The sequence below is a fragment of the Balaenoptera musculus genome, chromosome 5 (assembly GCF_009873245.2).
Source record: "Balaenoptera musculus isolate JJ_BM4_2016_0621 chromosome 5, mBalMus1.pri.v3, whole genome shotgun sequence".
Classification (NCBI taxonomy): Eukaryota; Metazoa; Chordata; class Mammalia; order Artiodactyla; family Balaenopteridae; genus Balaenoptera; species Balaenoptera musculus.
In genome coordinates, this window is record NC_045789.1 from 77,544,141 (window position 1) to 77,571,986 (window position 27,846).

At 39.2% G+C, this 27,846-nt stretch overlaps 1 protein-coding gene across 1 annotated transcript in view; it reads right to left on the bottom strand.

Annotated features, from left to right (window-relative positions):
* Positions 1-9,489: 9,489 nt before the first annotated feature.
* Positions 9,490-27,846, bottom strand: part of PGM2 (phosphoglucomutase 2) — a 32,752-nt gene continuing 14,395 nt past the window's right edge. The window contains exons 7-14 of the mRNA XM_036853197.1: positions 25,158-25,347; positions 23,563-23,660; positions 21,934-22,114; positions 21,750-21,843; positions 20,126-20,255; positions 19,199-19,388; positions 15,645-15,778; positions 9,490-10,289 (exon numbers count right to left, since the gene is read on the bottom strand). Of these exons, the coding sequence (XP_036709092.1) occupies positions 10,187-10,289; positions 15,645-15,778; positions 19,199-19,388; positions 20,126-20,255; positions 21,750-21,843; positions 21,934-22,114; positions 23,563-23,660; positions 25,158-25,347 (1,120 nt within the window). The 3' untranslated portion in view covers positions 9,490-10,186. The remainder of the gene's footprint in view (positions 10,290-15,644; positions 15,779-19,198; positions 19,389-20,125; positions 20,256-21,749; positions 21,844-21,933; positions 22,115-23,562; positions 23,661-25,157; positions 25,348-27,846) is intronic.

Consider the following 27,846-nt stretch of genomic DNA (forward strand, 5'->3'; position numbering starts at 1 on the left):
TATAGTAACTTAATATAATAATGAAATGGAAAAATATCAAAGAGCAAGAAAAAAAGTCTTAAAAGCATTCAAGTATTGAGCAAAAGATACAACTGTACTTACATGAAGCTCAGGAATGGGAAAAATGAATCCATGGTATTAGCTGTAAATAGTGGTTATCTCTGGGGGTTGAGGGAAGGGTTCCAACTGAAAAGGGCATGAGGGTACCCTTTGATACCCTTTGAGATAACGGACATGTTTTATATCTTTATATCCATGGTTTCATGGATACTTAAAATCTAAAAAGTCACTGAGCTGTACATTTAAGATTTTGTGCACTTTATTGTATGTATTTTACACCTTAATAAAAACATGACTTAAAAAAGCAATCAGAAAGAAGAAGAAAAAAAAAACTATCTACAAAGGGATGACAGCTAGAGTAATAGCACACTTTCGGTCAGAAACAAAAAAGACCAGAATATAATTCAACAGTGACTTCAAAGTGCCAGGGGAAATAAACATCAAATTAGAGCCCTTTACCTGGTAGAACCATTACCAATGAATGAGGTGACTAATGAGATTTTCATGCCAAGACTAAAACCACCTCTAAAATATGTGTTTCAGCGAGAAGGGTTAGGATGGTTGAATCAAAATAGCAAAGCGCTGGGTGAATCTACATAAGCATTAACTTTCACAAATAATGATTTTGATGAGATGATGGATGATCACTGAACTTGTGGTGATCATTTCATGATGTATGTGAATCAAACCAGCATGCTGTACACCTTAAACCTCTACAGTACTGTATGTCAATTATATTTCAATAAAATGGGAAAAATTATTTAAAATAATTCTGAAGGGTTTTATTTTAATTTTTTGGCCGTGCTGTGTGGCATGCAGGATCTTAGTTCCCCGACCAGGGATTGAACCCGTGCCCCCTGCAGTGGAAGTACGGAGTCTTAACCACTGCACCGCCAGGGAATGAAGGATTTTAAAAATTAGGTGGATTATCTTGCAGACACACGCTCATGTGAAATGATCTGTGACAAGGTTATTCATTGCTGCATTTTTTGAAACAGCATTAATTAGAAACAACCTCAATATCCATTAATAGGGGAAATAATTAAATAGATTGCATTACATCCATACATTAGACTGTACATTCAGCCATTGAATTATATTTCTGAGTGTGATATAGAATAAATGTATTTCTATATGAGTCAGATTTCTCTTCATTAACAACTACAACACATCAGTGGGTTATAACAATGAACATGAATTTCTCATACGCTCCATCTAAGGAGAAGAAGACAGTGAATAATTGCAAACATTAAAACACTCTTTCACAATTGGTAAGTGAAAAAAGCAGAGTGCAGAACAGTGTGTGCAGTGTCCTACCATTTGGATAAAATAAATCAAAACAAAAGAATCCATTACATAATTGTTTTATGTACAAGTTCTCTGGAAGAATGCACTTGAAATTAGCAAAGATGATGCATACGAACTGAGTGGCAGTGAATAGTGGTAGACTAGAGACATTTCACTCTACATATACCTTTGGTACATTTTGAAATTTCTACCATTTGAATGTACTGTCTAAGCAAAAATTAAGTTTTCTGTATTGTTTGGGTGGAGGCTAGAGATATTAACTTTAGACCTGATTAAAAAATACACATGCAGGACTTCCCTGGTGGTGCAGTGGTTGAGAATCCACCTGCCAATGCAGGAGACAAGGGTTCGATCCCTGGTTCGGGAAGATCCCACATACTGCGGAGGAACTAAGCCCGTGCACCACAACTACTGAGGCTGCGTGCCACAACTACTGAAGCCCGTGCACCTAGAGCTGGTGTTCCACAGCAAGAGAAGCCACCGCAATAATGAGAAGGCCGCGCACCACAACGAAGAGTATCCCCCGCTCGCCGCAACTAGAGAAAGCCCACCCGCAGCAACGAAGACCCAATGTAGCCAAAAATAAATAAATAAATGAATAAATTAAAGAAAAAAGAAAATACACGTTAAGATTACTGTAAGTATAACCACAAAAAAAATAGAAATTGAATGTACAGCTAAAATGGCACAGGAAGAGGGGTAAAAAAATTATCTTGAGCACTTTAAAAAAACATACTTAAGAACCATTTGTGTTTCCTTTTCTGTGAACTATCTTTCCATATCATTTGTTCTGTTTCTATTGTGTTGTTGATCTTTTTTTGTTATTGATATCTAGGGGCTCTTTATTAGGAAGATAAGCCCTTTGTGATACAAGTTGCAAATATTTTTGCCCAGTTTGTGACAGAAGATTTTATTAAATGTAGGCAAATTTTCAATCCTTTCTTTGTAACTTGAGTTGTAGTTAGAAAGATTATATTCCAAGGTTACAAAATAATTAATCTATATTTTCTTCAATAGTTCCCATAGGTCCTATGTGAGTCTCATTTCCCCAAACTTTTATCTCCTTATAGGCGGGAACAATAATGGGTATATCTGCATGTCATCCATGGGGCCTAATCCCCCATGTGCATTTTCTCCAATAGGTAATACTTTTCTGCTGATGATGTTAAATTTCTCTCTAATCACTGATTAGTGTCCTCTATGGTCTAAGACAATTGAAATGTCGTTAGCAATTATTTTGCAACAAGTGATTGGATTTCAACCACATTACAAATAAGGAAATTGAGGTTTAGAGATTTTAAGAAACTTGTCCAGCATCACATAGTTAAAAAGTAATGAAGTTGGAATTGAAACTCAGATAGCTTGGCTATAGAGCCTATAACTGTAACCCCAATGGGTTGTAGTGGGCACAACCTAGAAATGATATAGATTTTTTTTTTTCTTTTTTAAAATCACTGGTACCATGTGGGAAATGAAGGCAGCAAAATGATACTGGTTTTCTGACACAGAGCTGCAAACACTGAATGGGTGATATGAAAACATAGTTTATAAATCTAATTTGTTCATTTATCCAAGGATAGTAATACTCAAACGGCAATTTATGAAGTGTTCTCATCTAGATAATCTCATGACATTCTTTCAACAAGGAGATACTTTAGTTGTTAAAATATTATCTGTCTTATACTAGAATGAGAGGGAAAATTATATATACATATATATACACACACACACACAGAGTGTTGTTTATAGCTATGTTATATTAGCAAAGAATTGGAAACGACTTAAATGTCCTTCTAACTAGGGGATGAAAAACGGATGCAGAACCGAGTGTATAATGTGCAACCATTTGTGAGCAAATATAGGCTATTTCAACTTCTTCATCGTTTTGAGTTTTCTAAATTCAGAAAATGGCCTACTGAATGTTTCTTTCATCATTGTGATAGTCAAGATTCTCCCAAATAAAACGTATACCTTGGCCACAAACTCAGGGTCTGTTTCATCCACAAGGTCAGTCCATTCAACTGCGACTACATGTTCTCTATTAGTTTAGGTTTCCACTCGTCAGCCAGCTTCTGGCTTGAGCTGCTAACCGGTGATTCTCAAAGCAGCAGAACCGTCAAATCTTTTTGTTATTGATGATCGAGATGATATTGATGACAGAGAATAAATGATAGAGAACAACATTGACTGAACTCTGGGTGACTTCCCAGGCTTCTTTCAGAATCCTTTTCTTTGTCTCACTTTGTGAAATTGGTTTTTGTTGCTTGCCACAGAAATGCATACTCCAGGGCAAATGTCACGGCATCACGCAATTTAACAGTTTCTTGTCCAGCCAAATGTATACTCTCTGAACAGACAGAGGATGTAGATCTCAAATGAGCCCATCTTTCTCAAGCAGCAGCACGAACTCAACCTTATTTAAATCTCTTGAGATCTTATCAACAAAGATCTTGGTGGGGAAATTCCCTGGTGGTCCAGAGGTTAGGACTCCGCACTTTCCTGCCGAGGCCCCAGGTTTGATCCCTGGTCGGGGAACTAAGATCTCACAAGTCACATGGCATGGCCAAAAAAATTAAAAGATAATTATATTCTTTAACACAAAACAAACAAAGATCTTGGTTCCCATTCTGGGGTTGCACACCAGAGCACATGCCTTCTAAAGGAAGATGGTCTTATTTCCTCTGCCTTGTGGTTACATCCACCACGCAGCTGGTTCACTCAAGCAAATCCTTCAACAGCTCTCTCCGTGGATGCTTGTACTTTGCTCATATTTCTCCCTTTGTTTGTTGGTCTTCATAACTCAACACAAAACTGTAATTTTGTTCCAGAACAGGCACATAATTAAAAGGAATCACTGACTTCATCCCTTCGACATATATACACTACCAAATGTAAAATAGATAGCTAGTGGGAAGCAGCTGCAGAGCACAGGGAGATCAACTCGGTGCTTTGCGACCACCTAGAGGGGTGGGATAGGGAGGGTGTGAGGGAGATGCAAGAGGGAGGGGATATGGGGATATACGTATGCATATAGCTGATTCACTGTTATACAGCAGAAACTAACACAACATTGTAAAGCAATTATACTCCAATAAAGATGTTAAAAAAAAAAAAAGGAATCACTGAGAACCTAAAGGCGTGACAAATCCCTTCCTTTGAACTACTGGAGCCCAAGAGAGCTCTCTGAGAGCAAGAAGTACGCTTTCATCACGGCTGACACATGAGCTACGCGTTCTGTCTGAAATAGCTCATCAGCTCCTCTTGCCTCCCTTCTGTGGGAGGCCTGCGCGACAATGGATACATCCATTCATGTCTCTTTTTAATGGAACCCCATTGCCTTTACCTGATTCCCCTTTTATTGTACAGGGCAAAGCAGGAGTGGGCAAACTGACTGGTGATAACCAGCACATGGCACTTGGAAAACAACTAGACGCTCTGGGCGTGCCACCCCTCCCCCACTCCTATCAAGTATCGCCAAAAAATCAAACCCGAATCAGATCATGCTTCTCTACCTTCCATGTCACCTTACAGGAAACGTAAGGCACAGAAAAACATGTTAACTACATCATGAGGAGGCAATTAGCAAGATTCAAAATGTGGGGAACCCTACAGGGCAAATGATTTGGTCGTTTGGAATAAATTAAAAAAGGCAAGAGAAAAGAAAAAAGAGATGAAGACTTTATAGATTAAAAGAGATTTTAAGAGACCTATCAACCAAATGCAGTAAGTGGATACTAGTTGAATCCTGATTCAAGCAAAGAGTAAACAACATGTATGAGACAAATGGAGAGATTTGCACACTGACTAGATAATTGATGATGTTAAGGAAGGAATTGTAAACATTTAAAAATGTGTGACAATAGTAGTATGGTTGCGTGTGTGTGTGTGTGTGTGTGTGAGAGAGAGAGAGAGAGAGAGAATATGTCCTTATCTTGTACAGATACATACTGAAATATTTACAGATACAATGACAGGTCTGGGATTTGCTTCAGAATTGTCCTGTAGAAGGATGGGGATTGAGGAAGATTTAGATGTAACGGGATTGGACATGAATGGGGGATTTGCTCTAGCTGGGTGATGGGTACTTCGAGGTCCCTTGTACAATTCTTTGTATATGTTTGAAATTTTCCGTAAGTTTAAAAAGGAAAAGGTGCAAGTCAAATATCGAAATCACCGAAGGTTCTAGGCAGGTGTTTTTAAGCGGTGGTGTAAACTGGAAGAAGGGCAGCTGGGGAACTAACTGAAGAAAAAAACTGATTTGGGGCTGGGTTACACTGAACACAATTTGAGGACATCTGAGTAGGAAAGTTCAAGGAATCAGGTGGTAATATAGGGTCGGAACTTGGGAGAGAAGTCTGTAGTCCTACACTTAGGACAATTACAGCCTTGAGCATAAAGACACTTTCAGAGGGTAGAGAATCGATGATTCCACCTCGGGAATGAAATGACTTAGGGTGCAGAAGGAAAATATAAGGAAGCCTGCTGAACCAGCAAAGGAGATAATTAGCTCAAGCCTCCACCTAAAATTTACTTTGGATTTAGGAACCTTTATCAGATATGGAGCTACATTTCACTGTTGCCACCTAGAGATTTGTAAAAAAAAATAGTTAAGGTGAAATAGTTCAGAACAGTGTATTTTAAGAACACAATCAGGCCTCATCATCTCTGTAAACTGCAACCCTAACTTCCCTTTGGAAGTTGCACAATGCTATTTTGAAATGGTTTCAAACGCTTATTTGACCTGGAGCTGGCTCTTTGGTCCATGTGCCCAGCTCCATTCTGGACTAGGTTTGCACCAAACACCAAAGTGGCTTTCACTGGACGCGAACGGGAAGTGGCCACTAGCTGTTTCGAAAATTTTAATTTCAGGGACCTACACAAGGAAGCCAGGGCAACAGAAACCAGATTCCCCAACAGTGCTCTCCACCCTGCTCACCCTGCGCTTAGGTCCGAGGACCTCATCTCTCCAGGCAGCTGTCTTTCTCCTCCAGTGAGTCTAAGTTACTGCACTGTGCTTACATGGAGAAGTCTATCAAAGTGGCGTTATTTTAAACTTTGCTTCCCGTCTGCCTAAGAGTGTGACATCTTGCTTTCAATAGTTGGGTTACTTTACACAAAGTATGTTGGTAGCAAGAACAGGACAGAAGGATGATGCAGGAAAATGGCATTCAAACAGCCTCCCAGAGTCAAATTGTTTTGAACAAAAATGTTAGGAGTTTGAACTTGATGTTCTTGAAAAAGACAAGTCCAAAAGGGGACATTACAGAGTGGTTTGCCCATAGTTCAAATACTTTACTATTGCAATGCAGCAGTCTTGTGCGTACATGTGACTTCCTCTGCTTTCCGAGGCGAAGTTTGAGATCACCAAGCCTGTTTATCATCAGTATCCAGAAAAGTGCCTGACTCATAGCAAAATTCAAGCATGACTCAGTCAGTGAACATATGAACGAATGTACAAATAAGTCTCAGGATGTAGTCTTTTAGGAAGTAGAAATTATAAATATGATTTAGATGCCATTCTTTCAAAATCCCTTAAAAGGAGGGCATATTCACTTTTTCCGTCACTTAAAGCATTTATTTTTAAAACCATGTTTCCAGGGACTTCTCTGGTGGCGCAGTGGTTAAGAATCCGCCTGCCAATGCAGGGGACACGGGTTTGATCCTTGGTCCGAGAAGATCCCACATGCCAAGGAGCAAATGCGCCCGTATGCCACAACTACTGAGCCGGCGCTCTAGAGCACGTGCACCGCAACGAAGAGTAGCCCCCGCTCGCCACAACTAAGAGAAAGCCCGCGTGCAGCAACGAAGACCCAACGCGGCCAAAAATAAACAAACTAATTAAAAAAAATTTAAAACCATGTTTCTAATGTCAAGAAATAACAATACCGTCCCTTAACAGCATGATGACTGAGTTAAACCGATGAGCTAAATTAATGACAGCTACTGCCAATGTTTCTTAGAGGAAAGAATAAAGGTGTTTATTTCATAGAGACACCATGAGGAAAAATAAATAAAAAAAACAATTGGCTTGCATTTCCTCCTGCAAGTCAGTCTCTCAGACTTAATTTGGAATTTGTTCTTTCTAGGCACCAAGAGAAAATGGGTTGCCACCTCTACACTCAAACTGGACGGTCTTCCCCAAGTAGTTTAGCTATGAGAAGGCAAAGGGGGCTGCTACACAGCGCTCCGTCCCCATCACTGCCTTCCTGCCCTGCAGAACATTTCCTGGCATCTGCACGTCATGTGGTTCTGCCTTCCTCTGCATGTCACGTGGTTCTGCCCTCCTCGTCCCCAGTTTCAGCACCCCTCCCTTCAGGCTGCAAGGTAAGGCAGGACAGGAACACACGGCTGCCTGTCTCTTCGGTACAAAGTGTTTTTCCCCCATCTCAGATGTTAGGTCTTGTAAGAGGGCTAGTTAAGCATTCTGCCAAAGAGAACTGCCAATGATTTATGATTGCTGATGGTGCCCTTAATGGATTTTTATATAATTTAAAGACCTGCAGCATGATATGACCTCAGAGACCATTTAGTAAAATCTCTTTATTTTTAAAATGACAAAATTATCACCCAAAGTCCACAGTTTACATTAGTATTCACTCTTGGTGTTGTACTTTCTATGGATTAGGACACATGTATAATGACATGTATTCACTATTACAGTATCATACAGAAAATTTTTTTTACTGCCATAAAAATCCTCTGTGCTCTGCCTATTCATCTCTCCTTCCCCCTTGACCCCCGGCAAGTCACTGATCTTTTTCTTGTTTCCACAGTTTGGATGATAATGACGTGTTAACGCAGGTCCATCAATAGTAACAAATGCACCACTGCGGTAGGGTGTCGATAATGGGGGAGGCTGTGCATGGGGTGGGGGCAGGGTGGGTACGGGATATCTTTGTACCTTCCTTCAATTTTGCTGTGAACCTAGCACTGCCCTAAAAAAAAACCAAAGTCTTAAAAAATAACAAAATGGAGACTTTGACAGGCTAAGTGACCTGACTAAGGTCACAGAGCTGGCTCCCCGTGGACCAACACTAGAATGCAGGGTCTTTATGGTGCAAGCTTTATGCACCACACGTTGCTACCCTGCATCCCGCAATAACAAGAAAAAGTCAAGAAATACTTACTGGAGGATCTCCTCTAGGTCCAACTGAAACACCCGCTCACGAGAGGGAAGTGGGGCAGGTCCTGAAGTTTACATCTGGGTTCTGTTTTCACCATCTCCCCACCTCCGTCCAGGACCGCACACACCCCAGTGCCTCCAGGCTTTTGCTAACGCTGTGCTCTGTGCCTGGAAGACTTCCTCCTCCATCTCCAGCTGCTACTTGCCCCTGAAGGTGACGCTTCCTCTGGGCAGAATGAATCCCTCTCTCACAATCCTCAACTCTGAGTATTTTGCAGATAACTCAATTATAGAATGTGTTAAGTACTGTAGTTACTTATTAGCCCTCCAATTAGACCCTGAGCTCCATCAAGCAGGACTGGATCTTAATTACATTCGCACGTCCAGAAACAAACTCTGTGATGGGGTACAATTTATGTGCTCACAAAAATGTAGAGAGGACACAAATCTGAAGTTTCTCTTTTCCAGAGTACACTTTAAGAGTACACTATATTTAAAAATAAATATAGCTTCTACAATGAAGCAGCTGATAGAATATATTGAATATTGTACATTTAAGAGTTCTGGTAGGGGACAAACTATGTATCACTAAGATATACAAATATTCTTTCCTTTACATTAGAAACATGATTGTCAATGGTACTGTAATTTTTCATTGTTCTGAAACTGTTAATAACCATTTAAGTTAATAATAATATAGGCAATCATTTGCTTTAAAAACAAAAAATCACACAAAATATATAAAGTGTATAAAGAACAGTTTGGTCCTCAGTCATGGGTACTCAATGGGAGTCATTTTGGAAGGTTATAAGGCCATCAATTATGAGGAGGCACAGATTAAATAATGAACCTGGAAAAGTCTAGTTTTAGATTATGATCACGTAAGAACAAGGCAAACAAAATCAAGGTCAGGTAGTCACTGTTTAGAGTCCTTGCTGCTTTAGGACCAAAATTACATTAATTGCGTTAAAGCAAAAGACTACAATAATCTACTTTGCAAGTTTCAAATAACCAATTGTTTCATTCAAGATTTAAAGAGATAAAGTGAACGTTAACACACTGAACAAAGATGGTTGAGCTGTTTTTTCCTAGCACATACACAATGTATAATGGTGCATTATTAGAATTAAAATTTTAGATCAAAAAACTATCTTTTTAAAGTATCTTTTGCTCTACTTTATAGGTTCCTGTGAATTGTATTTTCCCTAAACACAGCATTTGATCTGTTTATCTATTTTACTTTATAAGCAGTTGATAGAAATGTAAATATACATATATGTAGAAGTGGCTATCTTTTACATAGGACAGCCCAGAGTTTAGTAATGTGTATAGGCTTTCTGGCTGTTTTACATACACATAAAATGAATTTTAGAGAAGAAACATATTTGGTATTTATTCTAATGAAAGCATATTAATTACAATATATTTTTGAAGGTTAGTTATTTTTAAAATCTTCATTTTTAAATTCAGATGATGCTCAACCTTTTAACAGGAAGGTTGGTTTGTTAGATTTGGCCATCTTTCTTTATTACTCTTAAAGTTCAAATGTAAAACAAGGAGGAATGTACGTCTATTGAAAAAAATATGAATACTTGTAGCAATAGTTTAAATTATTTGGCCCACAAAAATATTGCTTAAGAAATCAAGTTCAGCTTAATTGTAGGGAAATGTGATTATGCCCAAGGCTGGGATAGTTTACTCTCCTTTTGGCTGCAGGTTATACTTTTGTGGCTGGAAAAAATGTTCTTCAATAGCACTGACTAGTTCATTTAGTTCTTTCTTCAGCTGCTCGGGATCACTGCAAAATAAAGGGGAAAAAAATGCCAGGTCAGTGGATTATTCCAAAGCATATTTTAAAGACTCCTCACATAGGTCAATTAACATTGATATTTACCCTTAAGCGGAGGGCTAAATCAGACAAAACAGAACTCCAGCTACTTAAGCATGGGAACACATCTGTGATGTAGACAAAAAACTCATGTGACAATATTCATTATTTTCCGCAAAGGCCTTCCTGAGGTCTCTACTATAAACAAAAGCACCCCTTTGCACTTCTCGTAAGAATTTTTAGGAAACACAATGTGTAGCCTAGCATCCCTAAAAGCTCTGTCTGTACCTAACAGTGCAGAGAAAACTTTCATGACTTCAGCTGTCATTAAATCCTGCTGAACTTTTACAAATGACATGGCTGGCAAGTCTTTGGTCCCCCAGGATATGAATGTTCTTGATCCTGTTTGTCTTCAAACTATCGGGAGCTCGGCTACAGCGTCCTGTGTAAGGCCTTCCCAGGATGGAAGAGCTGGGGAGCCTCCTAGTGGGCCAGCTGGTCACTCACCCGGAACTCAGACCCCCTGAGACCCCCTGTTTATTTTATTTTATTTTTTTTAACATCTTTATTGGAGTATAATTGTTTTACAATGGTGTGTTAGTTTCTGCTTTATAACAAGGTGAATCAGCTATACATATACATATATCGCCATATCTCCTCCCTCTTGCATCTCCCTCCCACCCTCCCTACCCCACCCCTCTAGGTGGACACAAAGCACCGAGCTGATCTCCCTGTGCTATGCGGCTGCTTTTTATTCTACTTTGGGAACAAAAGGGTCACAACTAAAGTATAAACAAAAATCTTGGGAACTAGATCCCTTTAAGGAAACTAAGTTTTCAAGCATGTGGAAAACACTCATTTATGTGCAAACAATTGGAAGGTTGATAACAGATAAAACAGACTTGTAATTAGACAGGTGTCTAATTTATGTGGCAGCCTTACATATCAGGTTACTAGTATGAGGTGAGTTACTATAAGTACTTAAAACCAAAAAGCTCAATAGAAAAACGTAAATCCTTCAATTCAAACTTTTAATACTTCATACTTGACCACCTTTAATATATGCAAACTTAATTTTAACAGAAAGGGCAATCTTTGTAATTAGTTAATATCATTTTTGCATTGTAACAGCTAACCAGTACAACTAAAACAATCCATTTTATTACAGACATTAATTCTGGCTGTACTACTTACTAGCTGTGTGCCCTTGGGCAAGTGATTTAACCTTTCAAAGGCCCAGATTCCTCATCTGTAAAATTTAGATAAAGACTTTATTTTCTCAAGAGAGTTGTTGTATAGATTGAGATAAATTATAGAAAGCAATTAGCACAGAACCTGGCCCAAAAACCTCAATAAATGTAGCTATCATTATAATTATTTTTACCCCCCATTGGTAACATATATAGTAATTATGCTTCATAAATACATATGAATTACACAAGTCTTTTCTTTTCCTTCTCCATAAATGTGCTTTGAAGAAAATAACCATTCTCAGGAAGGCACACTGACTAATAATTACTGTTTTTTTTTAAAAAATATAAATTTATTTATTTATTTATTTTTGGCTGAGTTGGGTCTTTGTTGCTGCACGCGGGCTTTCTCTAGTTGTGGCGAGAGGGGGCTACTCTTCATTGCGGTGCGCGGGCCTTTCATTGTGGTGGCTTCTCTTGTTGCGGAGCATGGGCTCTAGGCGTGCGGGCTTCAGTAGTTGTGGTACGTGGGCTCAGTAGTTGTGGCTCGTGGGCTCTAGAGCACAGGCTCAGTAGTTGTGGCGCACGGGCTTAGTTGCTCTGCAGCATGTGGGATCTTCCCGGACCAGGGCTCAAACCCGTGTCCCCTGCATTGGCAGGCGGATTCCTAACCACTACGCCACCAGGGAAGCCCTTATTGGTTTTCTTAAAACAATATACATAAAACAAAACTCATCAATGAATTTACTATATATCTCCTGCTGGTTTTGTTTCTCTGTTAGCACCCTGGCTTGACATTATTACCTAAATCTTGAGATAGTAAGAGAGTGTCCTTGTTCTTAGGAATTGAGTATTGAAGTCTGCGACTTATTTTCAAATGGCTGAGAAAACAAATAAACCAACCCAAATATATAATATTGATATGTATGGTGAGTGAGAGCAAATATTGCAAAATGTTAGCAACTGCTGAAACTAGGTTAGGGTAGGCAAACTATGGCTTGTGGCCTGTTTGTGTAAATAGTTTTATTGGAACACAGCCACACCTATTCTTTTATGTCTGTGGCAGCTTTCCAGCTACAACAGCAGAGCTGAGTGGTTATAACAAGGGCTATATGGTCTGCAATCCCTAAAATAGTTACTATTTGGCTCTTTACAGAAAAAGTTTGTCAACCCCTAGTCTATGTGAGGAGTATGTGGGTATTCACTATATTATTTCTACATTTCTATAGGTTTGAAATTTTTCACAATAAAAAGTTGGACAAAACTAAAGACATCAAGGGAATTCCCTGGCAGTCAAGTGGTTAGGACTCTGTGCTTTCACTGCCGAGGGCACAGGTTTGATCCCTGGTTGGGGAACTAAGATCCCACAAGCTGTGCGGCACAGCCAAAAAAAACCCCCCAAAACAAAAAACAAACAAAAAACAACAACTAAAGACATCAACCCCAACAAAAATATTTTTTAAAAGCAGGACTTATATTTGAAAAAGATTTTCTATTCAAAAGGGTTAGTGGGTTGCGGAATTCTATGAATGAATGAAATTCACGATATAAAATATATTAATAATACTTAACGTTATCAGAAAGTAAGGAAACCTTAGCCATGGCTTTATTGTTGTTGTGTGTTAGTTATGCTCATGCCTTGCTTGAGCCTTGACAGTATATCTATGGGCTGACCTAGTGCCTAATGTTTCATTTAGTAAACGGGAGCAACATTTCAATGACTATAATAAAAGGACAAATTTTCAAAGTATTTTCAGCAATTTAGAAACTAATATTTGAATTTAAGTCCACTCAATAAGCCATGTGAAAAATGTAAATACCATAGATCCTTAAACAGTAAGTGGTATTGTTATTATAAAAGAAAGTTTTCTAAAATATTACACATATTCTCACAGGATAATGAAAAGGAAAAAAATATATAGAGAAAATAGATCTTTAAATTGGACTTAGGTCCATTTGTTTTCAAAAGAATGAGATACAGAAATATGAAAACACTAAGTGAGAATGAGAATTATTCAGAAGAAGATTCAGGGCTGATTTGGGTGTGGCTTGCTATTTCCTTTATGATAAAGTCCCCAACAGGTGACTATTCTGAGCTGTTGTATCCATGTTTTATAGTTTTGTTTTGTTTTAATATTTCTTGCGTTGCTATCAGCCCTCACTTCTTCATGCCTAAGGAAAGTCCAACTGTAGCAAATCTTCCCTGCCCCTCTAATCTGCTACATTTAATCTGCTATTAGCTCGCTGGTTTAAGATGCTCAGAAAATTTCCTCTGCTCTTATTTCCACACAACGTAAATTTGGTTCACAAGCCAGAAAAACCCTATGGACAAAGCTTTGGCGTGTATGTGCCATTACTACCTAGGCCTGTGTCGTCTACTACAGTAGCCACTAGCCACACGTGGCTACGGTGCAACTGAAATGTGGTTAGTTCAGCAGAGGAACTGAATTTTTCATTTCATTTAAGTTAACTAATTGAAATTCAAATTTGAAAACTAGCACTTGATTCAGTTATTGGAAAACTTAAGTATGTTTGCAACAACTTGGGTAACAAAATCTACTTTTTCAACTGCAAATTTTATGAACTCTAAGTACAGATTAAGGGGACCTCCCTGGTGGTCCAGTGGCTAAGACTCCACACTCCCAATGCAAGGGGCCTGGGTTTGATCCCTGGTCGGGGAACTAGAGCCCACATGCCGCAACAAAAGATCCAACACGCCGCAACAAAAGATCCTGCATGTCGCAACGAAGATCTCACGAGCCGCAACTAAGACTCGGCACAGCAAATAAATAAATAAATAAATATTAAAAAAAAATACATTTTAAGTATTTCCAAAAAAATATAGCATTCGAATTTGAGATGTGTGGTAAGTGTAAAATACTGTATGGATTTTGAAGACTTAGTGTGAAAAAATTTTTTAAAAATATCTCATTAATAATTTTTATAGTGATTACATGTTGTAATGTTAATATTTAAAATACTTAGTTAAATAAATATATTATCTGTTTCTTTTCACTATTTAAAATTGTGTCTAGGAGAAAATTTCAAGTTGCATATGTGGCTCACATTTTATTCCTGTTGGACAGCACTGACTTAATTCACTTTTTAAAAAAATTTCCTGATTTTTAAAAAATTATTTTTATTTTTTGGCTGTGCTGGGTCTTCGTTGCTGTGCACGGGTTTTCTCTAGTTGTGGCGAGCGGGGGCTACTCTTCGTTGCGGTACGCGGGCTTCTCATTGTGGTGGCTTCTCTTGTTGCGGAGCATGGGCTCTAGGCACGCGAGCTTCAGTAGTTGTGGTACGTGGGATCAGTAGTTGTGGCTTGCGGGCTCTAGAGCACAGGCTCAGTAGTTGTGGCGCACGGGCTTAGTTGCTCCGCGGCATGTGGGGTCTTCCCGGACCAGGGCTCGAACCCGTGTCCCCTGCATTGGCAGGAGGATTCTTAACCACTGAGCCACCAGGGAAGTCCCAAATTTCCTGATTTTGAACTGTATTCTGAATAGAGAAATGATAGCTAAGTGACTGTTAAATAGGTGTGTAATATGACATTTACACGTGCTAGCTACATGTACCACGGCTGATAAAGTTCAAAATGTTACAGGTGTTGGAAAGTGACCAGCTCAAACCCTTTACCAAGGTCACAAAACACGACCCTGAAGCTACCAGACCATCGGCTCTTTGGTGGTAAGGACTCGTTCTGCTGTGGCTCTTCATCTGCCCCAAGACCCAGCATGACTTACACACAATAGGTGCTCAAAGATATTTGTTGAATGGACGTGCAATGCATTTTAATTTATTGTATCAGAGACACGGAGAAAAAGAGAAAAAGTCATTGGTGCCAGCCTCAAATATAAAGTACTAGAAAAAGGAAATTTTATTATTATTACTGAAATTAGGAATGAAATTTTCCCATACAGGGAAATTTGGGGTAGAAGGAAATAACCAAGTAGGAAGTAAGCACTCTTGTCCCTAGACACTTCAAGGGCCTGTTAATGTCACAATAGTGCTGCAGGTTCTGAAACAACATTCCTAATTAAACCACATATTGGAAAGATAAAATATTTTACTTAGCGTCTGAATAGAATTTAGGAAGTTTAGGGAATAAATATCACAGCAGCTGCCATCCATAGCATACCTATTTCCAGGGGGGGCGCGCAGTTCCGAATAGTACTTGATTTTGGGCTCTGTCCCACTGGTCCGAATGGTGGCCACGCCTCCATTAGCAAAGGTAAAGGTGATCATTTGGCTGCTTTTACTAGTAGGGAGAACCTAGGAATTAATTTACACGTTATAAATTTAAGTAGTAATAACATAAGCTGTTCTTACCTGACTAACATTTTCCCCTGAATAAGCAAGAAAGTAAATGCCAAACAAAGAAGAAAAGAACATTTTTGAGGAAATCAGAAAATGTACTCTGTGTAAATGAAATAAGTAATAATACGGCAATTTGTGAAAATTAACTTTGTATATTAATTTTTACCTCCATGGTTCTATTAAAGCTACTAAAGTTTTACTAAAATTGAAGCACATCATTTCACAAGAAATTGCTTTAAACCGATTAATAATGCATTACCAAAACCCCACAAAACACTAGGCTTATTTCACTTTCAAGGGCTTCTGGTAGATGTATTCTTAGCTGATTGCTCTCCAAACGCCACTAAAATGACTGAAGCATTAAAATCAAAAAACACACAAGGGCAAAGAGGCAGCAGCAGTTGAGGGGGTTGTCAACTAATCGTGGCAGTCAGAAACCAGGTGGAGGGGCAGAAGTGACCTGATGGAACACAGAAGAATGACCTCGGAGCCCCTGTAGCAGGCAGGTAAGAACCGAGTCAGCATGTTCTGCAGGGCCCTGGTAAAGCTCACTACCTGGGGCACCTGGTACTGCAAAGGCAGGCGTGAGACAAAGGAGCTATTAGATCCTCCCAAATCCCCATCTTCTGCCCATGTGGTCAACCAACCACCTCATCAGGAGATGGTTTAAATCTCTGGTGTAATTGAACCAGAAGGGCTCTCAGAAGCTGGGGACGCTGGGCACCATGGAGGGCAGGGCATGGAGAAAACTTAGAGTAAGTCAGAGTCTGCACGCTGAATGCTCAAACCCCTCCTCCCAGGTCCGCAGCACCTCTCCACCACTTCTGGGGCCTCAGCATCCCAGCTTATTACCCTCAGGCAGGAGATTAGGGTGGGAGTGAGGCGTCCCCAGGAGACCTTGAGGGAAATAAAGACAATACAGAGGAAACAAGATCTACATTTTAAAAAAGCTATAATTAATATCCTTAAGAGAGGTAAGATATAATACACATGAAACAAGAATAAGATGTTACTTTTAATAAATTAGAGAAAAAGAGCTGAAATGTTCAGACAAGCATTGAAAGTTAATGTTGAGGTAATCTCCCCAAAAGTAGGAAAGAAGGCTATAGATGGACAGTGGGAAAAAAGAAACACGGAAAGTAGAACATCACTCCAGGAGTGTCAGCATCTAAGAACCTGTCAAGAAGGACTTGTCAAGAAGGTGAGAACAGAAAATGCAAGGGAAGAGGTTACTTGAAAAACAACCATCCAGCATCCTTCTTTGACAAAAATCAAGAGAATTTCTCAGAACTGAAAGAAATGACTCCATAGATCAACAAAGACCAACCAAGTATCCAGAAAAATGAATGAAAAGAGACCCATACTAAAAGCATATCACTGAAATTTTAGAACCCCAAGTTTAGCGGAAAGTTCCTAATGTCTTCCCATGGAGAAGAAAACAAATGGCACGGAAAGGACTGAATGAGTATGGTGTTCTCATCCCTGAATGCAGCACACAGCAGGTCCCAACTATTTCCTGAGTGAATGAATGATGGATGCTCAACGGCTTAACAAATACAGAGCAATGCTTTCCAAACTGTGAGTCAATAAAGCGTGAGGGTAGAGTAAGACATTTTCAGACCTAAACACCTCCAAAAATTTACCTCCTATTCATTTCTTCTCAGGAAGCTACTAGAGGATGTGATTTAGGAAGATAAATATAAAAAGAGGAAATCATGGGGTCTAGGAGCAAGGGACCCACCCCCAGAGAGTGGTGAAAGGGCATTTCCAGGATGACAGCTGGGCGTTCAACCCAGAGAGCAGAAGCCTCTCCCCAGAGGAAGGGACCAGGAGGGAGGCCACTGGAAACAAGATGGAACCAACAGTCCAGGTTGAAAACCCTACTGAGAGGTATTTGAAGGATGTGGGAAGAACTGGTGAGGGTTACATAGAAATCCACACAAATGAAAGCACAAAGCAGCTATTAATTACAGGAAAAGTATTCTCTATACAAAGTAAGGGGAACCTAATCATAGTACACTACTTAGCTAAGCAAAAAACAATAGTTACCAGTCATAACAATACAAGCATGGAATCTGATGTCACCAAGAGTTGTGGTATAAATGTACTGTGAGGACAGGGGAGAAGAGTCGTGAATGCTGGAAGTGTAAGAACTAAATCCCTATCTCCATAATAGAAAATTAATAAAGTCTAACACTGATAAGTCATAGTATCACCACATGAGCACATTGTTTAGAAATCTGGTGGTAAATACCAGGAGAAACAACTAAGAGGGAAGGTGGTTGTCTTGGCACATGGAAATGAGACAGCAGGAGTTGGAACTGCCATGTTTAATCATAACACTTTTAATACTATTTGCCTTTAAAAACATATTGTGTGCAGATGTAAATTAAAAAATGTAAAAAGGTGAATATCAAAGCAAATGTCCATGTGATGAATTGGGAGATTGGGATTGACATATATACACTAATATGTATAAAAGGTATAACTAATAAGAACCTGCTGTATAAAAAAATAAATAAAATTCAAAAATTCAAAAAAAAAAAAAAACCCGCAAATGTCCAGTATCTCATAAGGATATTCTTACTCTCCTTCCTCTACCCCCCTGCCATAGTTAGCAATACTCTTCTGCCACATTTGAGCCTTCTTTTGACTCCAGTGGGGGAATCTACATGGTAGGAAGAATGCAAACTCATGCTTTACAGCTAACAACTCCTATATATTCAGAGAACAGGGTAAAACTAAGGAGGAAGCAAGCAGTGGTTCTCAAAGTTGGACCAGTAGCATTAGCATCAGCAGGGAACTTATTAGAAAGGCAAATAAGGGGTGGGCTGCAGCACTCAGTGTTCTAACCTGGCCACCAGGTGATTCTGATGCTTTTTCAAGTTCAACTGCTGAAAGAGAGGAAAAGCTGGGTTTGGAATCAGAAGACCCAGATTCTATCCCGAGCGTCACCAATTAGCTGTGTGACCACAGGCAGGTCTTACACTTCTGAATACAGTCGTCCCTCGGTACCCGTGGAGGATTGGTTCCAGGAGCCCCCCCCACAGATACCAAAATTCATGGATGCTCAAGTCCATTAGATAAAATAGTGTAGTACAATCGACCCTCGGTATCCGCGGATGTGAAACCCTCGGATGATGAGGGACGACTGTATCGATTTCCTGCTGTATTAAACGACGGCATTTGCTTACATGACTAGTGAGAACCCCTTTAGTTTCAGCTCATGATTTTTAATTATCTATATATTTTGATAGCTTATTTATAATAATGCCTAAAATCAGCTTCAATTAATTATATGATTAAGTTGAGCTATTCAAAGTATAGTCAAAAAGTAAATAGAGGCGAGTTTAATTGATAAAAGACATTACTTACAGCTTTTTTATCAGGTTGGCTATCATCATAGCCAGTTGTAAGGTCCCTAATGCCAGAAATTTCAAATCTGCCACAAGTTTTTGGATAATTATTCTTCCCATCGTAGTTTCTAAGGTTTTCAAATAATTTTTTAATAGTGCCTTGATCGTGGCAGATGAAATACGAAGCTTTGGTGATATGGTAGCCGTACCTATCAATACAAACACAATTACATGCAAAATGAGGAACAAATAATTCTGCACAGTATACACTGAACATGTATCAACCAGTATATTCTAAAACAAATAACCACGACTAATTTCAAAGGAATAATTCAGCATTAAAAAAGAAGTCCAACATTATAAAAGAGGTCCAACAATCTACCCCAGCGATCGCTGAACTGCTCTGTGGCCCTCAGCCTGAACTTCTAAGTAAAAGTTCCTCTACTGGAACGTAGCCATGCCATGCCCATTACCTTATATATTGTGTCTGGCTGCTTTTGCACTACAAAGGCAGTGGTGAATCATTGCTTTAAAGACTAAACAGATGTTTTGTGAACACATTTAGTCTTTTTTGACATTGGACACTTAAAAATCACATTCTTCCCTCAGCCATTTCTGCAACTAATGTTCTCATTTGTTATGAATCAATGTCATCATGAATGGTAATTACTATTAAGTAGTTAAATATCAAAAGGAAAAGGTGACCCTTATTTAGTTTTTATAGGCAATAGAATTCATAACCAAAGTAAGGACATCAGAAAGAATATTAGTATCTCATGCATAAGAACGGAGTAAAACATTAAAAAATATTACTACATGTGGGGATAACATGTTAACTGTATTTATTGTGATCATTTCACAATACAGATATACATTGAATCACTGTGTTGCACAACTGAAACGAAAGAAAAATTACTTCAATTTAACAGAGTCAATAGAAACTTACTCAACATAGATGGCCTTTAGCTGCTGAGACAAAGACAAATTCTTGGTTGCTAGAAAGCTGGCCAACTCTGCACTTATGACGGCGGCACTGACTCCATCTTTGTCCAGAACGAAAGGGCAGCACATATATCCTGCAGAAACACGTGTCGTACACACACCCTGAGGAGTAGGTCCCTTTACACACTGTGCGTGCACACATCTATATGCTCCCTGCCTACTGCATAAGAGGTTGTCAGTATGTAAATGCTTCTCATTCACCACCATTACATTTAAGAATCTAGCCCAGTGCCTAGCACATAGCAGGCCTTCAAGAAATATTTGCTGAGGTACAAACTACTATACATAAAATAACTAAGATACAAGGATGTATTGTACAACGCAGGGAGTGTAGCCGATACTTTATAATAACTATAACTGGAGTATAATCTATAAAAACACTGAATCACTATGTTATACACATGAAATTAATATAATATTGTAATTCAACTATGCTTTAATTTAAAAAAAGAAAAGAAAAACAGAGAAAGTATTTGTTGAATAACCTGTAAGGAGAGTCTCCCTCCTAGACAAATTGTACTCATTTTCCAGGTGTAGACCAAATCCCTCTAGCTCACACAAAACTGTTTCCAATTGTTCTAGTCAATGCTTATTCTGTCTTCTCCGAATCCCCATACTTCTCACGAGTTATATGATTCATCTTGACACCTAGCCTATACTCTTCTGTGTGGTTTCTAACCAGATCTATATAAACGGCTGTAGGCTAAGGTCAGTGTCATCCATTTCTTTCAGAGTCAGTGTGCAACTGATATGCAATAAATATCTGATAAACAAATATAAGAAAATCTTTTTTTTTTTTTTAAATAAAAAGCTATAGGAAGGCCAGGATTGCAGTTCTGAGAGCAAAAGAGCAAAAGTTGAGCTCTTACACACTTCATTCAATGAATTAGTTCAATGATGACCCTGTGTCTATGTTGCAGGGAACGTATGAACCGGAAGAGTATGTATTATATAATGAGCATGACGTACAATAACTTTTATTAAACAAAGAGCTAAAACATCCCCAGCCCAAACATCTGCATTTCACGTTTCTATTGCTAGCTCTCCTTTCTTGCTCATTGATAGTGATCATTTAAGACAAGTGTTTTTCCATCATCCTGGCTGGTTCTTTCAGGTGACAGTCACTCTGATGAAAGTCCCACAACCATGCCTTCTCCTTTCTTCCGGACAGATCTCTGCAGAGCACTCTATGAGGGGGAGTGAACTATATTTGGCCTGGATATCAATACCATAGTGAGGAAATATCATAACTCCCCAAATAGGAGGATTCTGCAGCTACTACAGCCGTGTACAGAACATCACTGTTCACAATTATCTGGGCAAAGGATTCACTTCCTGACATGAATGGCTTGGTTATTTGTGAGATATTCTTTTCAGCTAAAAAAATCTGTGATGCCAACTTTGGGGTAGGACAGTTCAGCATTTGCTGAGCGTCATAGAAGAAAAACAAACTGTGTGTTCCTGTTTCACAGCTAATCTTTTGAACCCAAATCCAAATCCACATCTTTGCCCATTTATTTGCATTCTATAAATTAACTGATCCCAGCACCATCATGATCAACTCTTACCAATAGCTTCTTCAAAAGCAAATAAGACATTTTTCCCCTGGTCTATTAGCTGTTTGGCTCGGTTTCCCATCCACTTAAAGCCAGTTAATGTTTCCTAAAAGGATAATCCAAGAGAGAAAGAAATGCCTTAGACCTTCTACAGAGCAAAAGAAAGAGAAAAGAGCAAGTCTCACAAACACCTTACCTCGAAGTGAAAGCCCTCCTTTAAGGCAATGGCCTGCAGGATTTTGGAGGAGACGGTGCTGGACAACATATACGTGTCTTTGAGGGCGCTGTGATCTTGGTTCTTTTCTTTCCAAGAAGTAAAGAGCCACCAGCCCAAGAGGGCCCCCAACTCGTTGCCTGAAAACACCCTCCATTCACCACTGAAAGAAAAAACAACTTATGCACAGCAGTGATCTCAAGAGAGATCACTTAATTGTAAATAACAATTAAGGACAGAACAATTAAGCCAAACCAGGCTCAAAGTAGCCTCTGCAGGACTGTTCTTGTTATTCTTGTTTAAATAATAGGCCAGAAGCGCGACTGCCATTGCACAAACATCCGAACAGCTACCGTGTCTCAGCCTGTTCGCCTAGACAAACACCCTGTCTTTGAAGAGTGTATAAAATAAGTACATCAGCGATGACACAGAAATGCTTTTATCTCAGTCTTCGGCAAAGGCTTTGGTTTTAAACATAACAGAAACATGCTGTCAAGATGCCCCCCAAGGACTTCCCTGGTGTTGCAGTGGTTAAGAATCCACCTGCCAATGCAGGGGACATGGGTTCAAGACCTGGTCTGGGAAGATCCCACATGCCACGGAGCAACTAAGCCCGTGCGCCACAACTACTGAGCGCGCGCTCCACAACAAGAGAAGGCACCGCAATGAGAAGACCATGCACTGCAACAAAGAGTAGCCCCCGCTCTCAGCAACTAGAGAAAGGTTGCGAAGCAACGAAGACCCAATGCAGCCAAAAATAAATAAATAAATTTATATTAAAAAAAAGAGATGCCCCCCAAGTATAACAGTTTGCATATCTCAATTTTCCGCTCAGCTTTGCTGATTCTGAGAGAGAGACTGCTTAGCATTCCTTAAGATCCAGTGCGGTATTCACACAGTCAGGACACCAGAGAACAGGCTTGCAGCTTATGTTCCTGTCTGTAGGTGGCTACAAGTACACCTCACACTTCAGCATGTAGCACCTTAGCTTAAATTTCTAAAACCTGATATAGAATTGAATCTGTTTTGTTATCATCGAAAATCCTAACACTTTGACAGCACCCCACCATCTCCCAAACATCACATAGGCTGTTTGACACCCAAAACTGCTTTCAATTTCCCCCCCTTACCTACCACTGCTCTATACAAACTCTACAGTCGCACTTGTCTTAAGCATCGTCAGCGCCCCACAGGCATCTTCCCTGGTCTGTTCAACCTGAATTCAACATTGCTTTGAAGGTCCAGCTCCTCATCAAACCTTTTGCCAAATGCTGAACTGTAAAGGCAGCAACAAAGTACTCTGCCCTCATTAGGCACTGAGTCATTAATTATAATAAAAGCAATGATAAAACGGGGGACGATAACAAATAGTAATTTCAATTCCAAATACATACTGGGCTGGTTTACTCTGCAATGTGCTTGCTGATCGTGTGGCCCCCGGATCAGTACTTGCTCTATGTTAGAGGATCTGACTGAGGTTCAGTGAGATGATCATTTGCAAAATGAATGGGAAATATTTCCAAATAGGTCTGGTCTCTCCAGAAACATTTTACTGCCAAAGACGTCACCTTTTATATTTTCCATTATGTAGGTAATCACAATTAATTGTACCTGTCTTGCTTTTCTGCCACAGCAAGCCTGTCAGCATCTGGGTCGTTTGCTAAAACGATTTTGGCCGTGGTTTTGTCAGCCAAAGCAAAAGACAAAGTCTGAAAAAGAATAAGAAGAGAAAAGATCATTCCAATCAAGAACTGAGCACAGGGCTTCCCTGGTGGTGCAGTGGTTAGGAATCTGCCTGCCACTGCAGGGGACACGGGTTCGAGTCCTGGTCCGGGAAGATCCCACATGCTGTGGAGCAACTAAGCCCGTGCGCCACAACTACTGAGCCTGTGCTCTAGGGCCCACGAGCCACAACTACTGAGCTCTTGTGCCACAACTACTGAGCCCTTGTGCCACAACTACTGAAGCCCGCGTGCCTAGAGCCCGTGCTCCACAACAAGAGAAGCCACCGCAAAGAGAAGCCCACGCACCACAACCAAGAGTAGCCCCCGCTCACCACAACTAGAGAAAGCCCGCGTGCAGCAATGAAGACCCAATGCAGCCAAATAAATAAATAAATAAATAAAATTTTTTTAAAAAATGCTTAAAAAAAAAGAAAAAAGAATTGAGCACATTTCAGTCTTTAAAAATGTTCAGTTCTTTAAGAACTAAAAGAGGTCTTTCCCCAAACCGAGGCTGAATTTTATTTCTGGAGCTGGTCTTGGCTGGTCACATATTACTTCTTGAGTCAAAGGTCAGATAATGAGAGCATCAACACATGACCCACATGTGCCCATGGCATTCGCCCCACATCTGACAGTGTGTGTGGCTGGACTGGTATTTCCAGGCCTGGGCCTGTGATCAACCTAACAGACAAACCAAAATAAACCGACTCTCTGGATACCATTGTTACCTGAACCTTTAAAAAGACTAAAAGGAACCATAATTTAAATGGCACTTCTTCGTATCAGAAAAATATCAGTTGAGGAATAAAAATCATGTGATAAATCTCCATTCTATTACTGTTTCTTTTTGGCATTAAGAAGAAAAGTAAATTAACTTAAAATTAAATTGATTAAATTGAATGTAAAGCATCGTTTTAAGTTTGCGAGCAATTTCAGCTCTCACATCCTGATGTTAAGACATCTGATTTTAAAGTTCCTTTAAGAAATGGATGACTGGGCTTCCCTGGTGGCCCAGTGGTTAAGAATCCACCTGCCAATGCAGGGGACACGGGTTCGAGCCCTGATCCGGGAAGATCCCACGTGCCGTGGAGCAACTAAGCCCGTGTGCCACAACTACTGAGCCTGTGCTCTAGAGCCCACGAGCCACAACTACTGAGCCCGCATGCCTAGAGCCTGTGCTCCGCAACACGAGAAGCCACCGCAGTGAGAAACCCCTGCACTGCAACAAAGAGTAGCTCCCGCTCGCCGCAACTAGAGAAAGCCCTCGTGCAGCAACGAAAACCTACTGCAGCCAAAAATAAAATTAAAAAAAAAAAAAAAAGAATTTAAGAAATGGATGATTAATAAATATAAATACTTCCAATGATGAAATTACTTTTTTGTTCAGTACAATGAAAATGCATAAAAACATTTTACTCAATAGTAATAGTTTTGAATTATATTCAAGGTAAATTTTATAATTAAAAAAAAAAATCAGGTTACCAAGACCCCTTTACCCTCTTCAGGATTTGGGTATTTCACTGTTGGGAACTCAGGATCCGGATCCTTCTGTTCGGGAACAGCCTCGGGAGGAACAAAGTCAAAAGCCTTGAAAGCCGACTGCACGAAGCTGTGACCCACGCCATGGACGGAGGTGTGCACAAACTTCACCTTGGTCTCCCTGTTCACGGCCCTAGAAACAGACACATGGAGAATGATAAAATATGCAAATATGGCTCTCAAAACTGGAAGGACTGCAAAATATCAAGGAACCAGATTCCTAAGGATGTAAGGTATCAAAGTAATAAGAATGTATAAGACAACTGAGTATCTTTCTAATTCCATTAAAAAAAGAAAACTTATTCACTCTCTTTCAAACATACACCCTCCCCCAACACATTCAAGTTTTAAATTTTACTCTGTAGTTATTTTCCACAAATTTACTTACTTTTGGATTTTATTTCATGCTACAGCTTTCACAGCTGGCCCAGTGGCAGTACCCACCCATGGCAGTGCCAGTAAATACTCTTTACTAGCTTCACACGTTTCAAAGTGTCCTTTTTAACACAATGTGATGGAACATCCCATACATGGATGCATAAAAAATAAAACATTTTCTTTGTCAAGTAACAATCCTGTTTGGCAAAGTGCCCTGATCTAGGGACTTAATGTAGAATAAAAATGAACATCAAAATTAACAGCAGATTTCTCTCCAGACCCCAAGCCTGGGGAGAATCCTTAAGAAAGCATCTCTTAAAAAAAAACAACAACAAAAAAAAACAAACAAACAAAAAAAAGAAAGCATCTCTTGTGATCCAGGCTGCGGGGAAGTGAACATCCACCACCATGGAAGGGACACAAAACTCCACCCATATGTTTCTCTCCCATCCCCACTATAGGACAAAAGCCTTAATCTGTAGGGGAAAGGGCAGCAACACCATAGCCATAGGAGGTGTTGGACAAGGATGCATGATTTATAACCAATTTGAAGATGAATAAAATATTAACATACCTTAAAAAAAAAGGAAAAAAATTAACAGCATAAGTTATAGAAAGGTAAACACAAGATGTTAAAAAATTCCAACGATCTGACTGCTAGATTCTTAGGTTACTGCCCACTTCTTTTGGCAATGAATAAATGCACAAGGTCTTCCTTAAGACAGTAGTAGTTTAAAACAAACATACCCTTGAAAATAAAATGCATCTAGAAAAATAAATATGCAAGATTAGTGAGAACAAATCTGGAAAAAATCTCTTAGATATTAAAGTGAATTATAAAGCTATCACGATTAGAACAGTTTAGGCCTAGATATATAAAGGCAGATTAAAGGAACAGAATAGAGTCCAGAAGTTGATCCAATTTGAAATGGGAAATATATATGAGAAGTAGTAAGGCTTAGTGGTTAACATGATTTAGAGACAGACTCTAAATTTAAATCTTGGAGCTCTGCCACTTATAAGCTGTGTGACTATTGGTTATCTTCTTAACCTCTCTGTGTCACAGTTTTCTCATCTATAAGATGGCAATACACTAGAACCTACCCTCAGCATTACTGTGATGATTAAAATGAGATTAAATTAATTAGTACAAGTGAAGGGACTGTAGCAGTTATCTGATACATAATAAGCACTCATATATCATGTTAGAAATTGTTAGATTAAAGGTGATATTTCCAATCAGTCAAAGAAAAAGAGATTCTTTAGTTTAATATGTTGTTACAATTGCAACTTTTTAGAAAGAACCTAATCTGCTTTCCTACTTCATGCTTCATACAAAATTAAAAATCACCAACAACTCAAAAGACTTAAACATTGCAAAATGTAGACATGAAAGCCAAAGCAAAACAAGAGTTGTGCTTTTTTTAAAAAATAATCTTGGTATAGTGAAATCTATCTATAGTGACACAAAACCCAGGAATCAGAAATTAAAAGTTTCAATGGAAAAGTCCAAAGGTAACAACAGAAGGGAAAACAATATTTGAAATAAATGAAGTCTAGTTTTCTGTACAAGCGAAGAGGTTTTACAAATGCAAAAGAGGAACAAATACACAGAAAAATATAGGTTAAATAAATACTAAAAATATTCATAATTAAAGAATGCAAATAAAGTTAGGTATTACTTTCAGGCAGCAAACTGGGAAAGAGGAGAAATTTAATACTTAGTATAGGTAAGAATGTGTGGATCATATACTATTATCACATACTGTTGGTGGGAATCTCAGCTGGTGTAACACTTCTGGAGAGCAATTTGTTAACCGTTATCAACTCTGTAAATGCATATATAATTCTGATGCCTGCAATGTATCTTATGAATACACCTGTGCACACACACACACACACACACACAAATATATGCATATATATGTATATACACATATACATATACATGAATCCACAACAGAGGTTAGCAGCCGTGGCCTGTGGGCCAGCCACCCACTTTTGTAGGTAACATTTTTTGGAACACAGCTATGTTTGCATGCGTTCATTTCTGTATCATCCATGGCTGCTCTCCTACAACAGCAGAGTTGGGTAGTTGTTAACACAGTGGCTCACACAGCCCAAAACATTTGCTATCTATCTTTCTAAGAAAAGCTGCCAGCCCCTCAGCTATAGCCTCTAAAGTCAGATGCAGCTACAGTATATGTACCAACTGAGGAGAAAATTTAATGAAAACAGAATTTGGCTAAATCCA